At 57.7% G+C, this 3,689-nt stretch overlaps 1 protein-coding gene across 1 annotated transcript; it reads left to right on the top strand.

The window, feature by feature from the left end:
• Window positions 1–315: 315 nt before the first annotated feature.
• Window positions 316–1,655, top strand: GUITHDRAFT_106249 (hypothetical protein; the record flags this gene model as incomplete). Its single annotated transcript, XM_005835097.1, has 7 exons — window positions 316–371; window positions 418–492; window positions 546–600; window positions 655–701; window positions 750–993; window positions 1,481–1,505; window positions 1,564–1,655. The coding sequence occupies 7 exons, from the start codon at window positions 316–318 to the stop codon at window positions 1,653–1,655; spliced, it is 594 nt and encodes a 197-aa protein (XP_005835154.1).
• Between the last annotated feature and the right edge of the window lie 2,034 nt (window positions 1,656–3,689).

Below are 3,689 nucleotides of genomic sequence, written 5' to 3'. Positions count from 1 at the left end.
GCTTCCTCTTCCTCTCTCGCTTGCCTTTCTTCCTCTCGTCAGCCCGTGGCAAATACCAGCCTGCCACCTTCCTATCCTCGATCCTCGGCTGTTGCCCTCGCCGCCTCTCTGCAACTCCCCCACTCTGCCATAACTGCATTCACCCTCCCTGCCAGCATAGCATGCGATTGCTGCTAGTCGCGTCCTTCCTCCCCTTCCTTCTCGCTTCCGTCATTGAACTCAACTTTGAGAACTCTTGGACTGTGTCTGACACTGAGCTCGCAGACCTCCTTGTCCGTGTGAGCTCGGCCAGTAGCCTGCGATCCGTCGGCCACGATGGAGGTGAAGAACAACATGGTGCAGATGAAAGTCATGGAGGAAATAGCAAGGATGTAAGCTCCCTGGTGGCAAGCCTTCCGAGGTTGAGACTTGTGGCAGGGTGGTGCGCGCGTTCTACGATGAAGAGACGGTGATCGTGATGGACGTCGTCATGTTCATGACGAAGCAGTCGGGGTACCCCGGAGGGGAGGCCGAGGAGTAGCAGGTGGTGCTGACCGGCGCGGCAGGTCGAGTGTCAGGGACGAGGATGTAGCGGCAGAGGCGAAGTTGCAGCACAAGTCGGTAGGCAGCAGCACGCAGCGGCGCGAGCTGTGCCATGACCTGAACGGTGTGCAGGTGAGAAGGGTCCTGAGCAAGCTGGAGAAGAACTACCTGGTGAAGAGGTAGGGGGAGCAAGTGAGTCAGGTCCTACCGCTGACGAGGGTCGGCAGCTTCACTAGGAAGGAGACGAGGGGAGGAAAGGAGATGATGCAGCAGTACTGGAGGATCGACTACAAGATGCTGATCGACGCGATCAAGCTCCGAATCCACAGGATGAAGAAAGCTCTGCACGTGATGCCGGTCGAGGCGATCACCAAGTACATGTGCAACAACTGCACCGACGACGACGGGAATCATCCGTGCTGGGACGAGCACGACGTCCAGCAGCTTCAGTTTGGCATCGAGTGCTTCGAAGTGAGGCGATCCTCCTCCTCTTGACCGCCCGCTGCTCTCCTGCTGCTGAAGTTGCTGCTGAAGTTGCTGCTGCTGCTCCTGCTGCTCCTGCTGCTCCTGCTGCTCCTGCTGCTCCTGCTCCTGCGCTCCTGCTGCTCTTGCTCCTGCTTGCTGCTACTGTTTCTGCTGCTGCTGCTGCTGCTGACGTTGCTGCTGCTCGTCCATTGCGATGCTGCTCTGCTCTCAGTGTCCGTACTGCGAGAACGATCTGGAAGAGCAGGTACTGTAACTGCATCCCACCCCCATCCCTTCCTCCCGTCTCCCCCTTTTCTCCCTCCCTCGTCCTCCTTCCGTCGTTCTTGTCGTCCTCCCTATTCCCCCGTCCTCCTCCATCGCTTTCCATGTTGATCCCTTCCTAGTCCTCTACATTTTCTTCCTCCCCATCCTCGTCCCTTCCTACCTCCCCCTTTCTCATCCTCCCTGCCCTCCCTCCTCTCACCGCGTGCAGGTTGAGAAGAGCAACGATCATGGCGGTAGGGATCAGGGCGATCGCGCGAGCTTTCCTCTTCGCTGAGATGCATCGACAAACAGGTCAGGCGGACATCCACCAGAGGATGCAGAAGCAGCTGTCACGACTTATAGATGCTCTCAAGAAGTCAGAGGAGGTTCACAACACTTGCTAATGCTCCTCCTGCCCCTCCTCCTCCTCCTCCTCCTATTGCTCCTTCTCCTTCTCCTTCTCCTTCTCCTTCTCCTGTCAGCCTCTAGGTTAACTCGTGCGGCAGGTTATTCTCCCTCCCCCTCGCTCGGAAGTCAGCTTCATCCCCACCAAGTCTGTCTCCATCCTCCATCCGCTGCGTCCTGAAGCTCTCCGCAGGAAAGAGGCGCGGGAGGGCGGGGGATACGGTCATCATGCCGCCATCGAGAAGGAGGTCAACACCCGACATCTCTTGCTGCCAACCTTTCCGAGCTGCTGCACCTGCCTGCTCCTCCTGCTCCTCCTGCTCCTCCTGCTCCTGCTCCTGCTCCTGCTCCTGCTGCTCCTGCTCCTGCTCCTTCTATTTCTCCTGCTACTCCTCGTTTTCGTCATCTGCAGCATCATACTTCTGTTTCTCCTCCTGCTCCTGCTCCTCCTACCTCGCCTTCCCTTTTCCAGCTTCAGCTGCTTATCATGTCCGTTTGAACGATGTTGCAGACCGTTACGACGCGCAAGATTCTTCTCTCCATCGAGGAGTCTGGTGCCTCCACCCAGCAGGTGGCCGAGCAGAAGCCGGTGGTACCTGGTATAAGAGTCTTTCTTGTCACTCTTATTATGACATTATTTTTCCTCCTCCTTCTCCTCCTCCTCCTCCTTCTCCTCCTCCTCCTCCTCCTCTTCCTCTTCCTACTCCTGCCCCTCCTCCTCCTCCTCCTCCTCCTCCTCGTCGTCGTCGTCGTCGTCGTCGTCGTCGTCTTCGTCGTCATCATCATCATCCCTCCTCCTCTCACTCTCCTCCCCTTACTGTCCTCCCCATACTCTCCTCGTTTTCTTCTTCCGCATCCGTCTCCACCACCTCTTCCTCGTCTTCTACCTCTTCCTCTTCCATTTCTTCGTCTTCATCTTCAACCTCACTCCCACTCGTCCTCTTTCCACTCTCTCTCCCTCCTCTCCCCTACCTTCTCTCTTGGTACAGCCTCCTCTAGCTCCAGCCAAGGTCTCGGCTCCTTCATGGCCCTGCAGACAAACCACAACCAACAGGTAGGAGTGGAGCGATCATGTGACGTGACTGATCCGTCCTGGTCATCAGGAGCAGGCGAAGAGTATGTCATCCTCCTCCTCTCCCTCCTCCGTGTCTCCCCCATCTTTCCTTTCCTTCCTTCCCGTCCTCCCTACTTCCCTCTGTCTCTCCCGCTCCCTGATTCCTCTCCCTCCTCCGCCGTCTATCTTCTTGCCTCCTCCGTTTTCCTCTCCTCTCCATCCTTCCTCCTCCTCCTCCTCCTCCTCCTCCTCCTCCTCCTCCTCCTCCTCACAGTCACCTCAGAGCCCCCACCCCCTCCCATCTCCGAGCCACCGAATCTCGCAATGCCGGAGGATCCGGCTGCTTCAGATTTCTTGCGACAGTACATGGAGCAGTGCCAGAAGGACCAGGAGGTGAAGCACTTCCTGCTTGTCCTCGCTGCTCCTGCTCCTGCTCCTGCTCCTGCTCCTGCTTCCTGCTCCTACTCCTGCTCCTGCTCCTGCTCCTGCTCCTGCTCCTGCTCCTGCTCCTGCTCCTGCTCCTGCACCTGCTCCCTCCTTCCTTCCCTTCTCACAGTTCTCATTTCTCGATTTCAATCTGATTTGCACGTCCATGACGCAGAGACTCGCGCGGGAGGAGGCGATGGAGACAGAGGAAGTGGAGAAGGAGGACGAAATGGAGATGGAAGACGAGGTAAGAATGCTCCCTCCCTCCCTCCCTCCCTCTCTCCCTGCTCCTGACCAGTATCAACGCAGGAGGAAGAGTTCGAGGAAGTAGAGGTCCCTTGCTGCTCGTCGCTCTCCCCGGAGAATCTCATGCTTTTGCAGGAGATCGTGTACGTGGAGGGTGAGGCGATTCCGCTGAGCCAGGTGACGGAGGAGCACGAAATGAAGATGTCCAAGGAAGAGTACGAGGTCAGTGCAGATGCAACAGGCGTTGTGGGGGGAAGGGGGAGGAGGAGGAGGAGGAGGAGGATGAGGATGATGAGGAGGAGGACGT

This window comes from Guillardia theta (genome assembly GCF_000315625.1).
Source record: "Guillardia theta CCMP2712 unplaced genomic scaffold GUITHscaffold_23, whole genome shotgun sequence".
Lineage (NCBI taxonomy): Eukaryota > Cryptophyceae > Pyrenomonadales > Geminigeraceae > Guillardia > Guillardia theta.
Note: the sequence above shows the minus strand (reverse complement) of the source record. Positions and strands in the feature narration are given on the sequence as shown.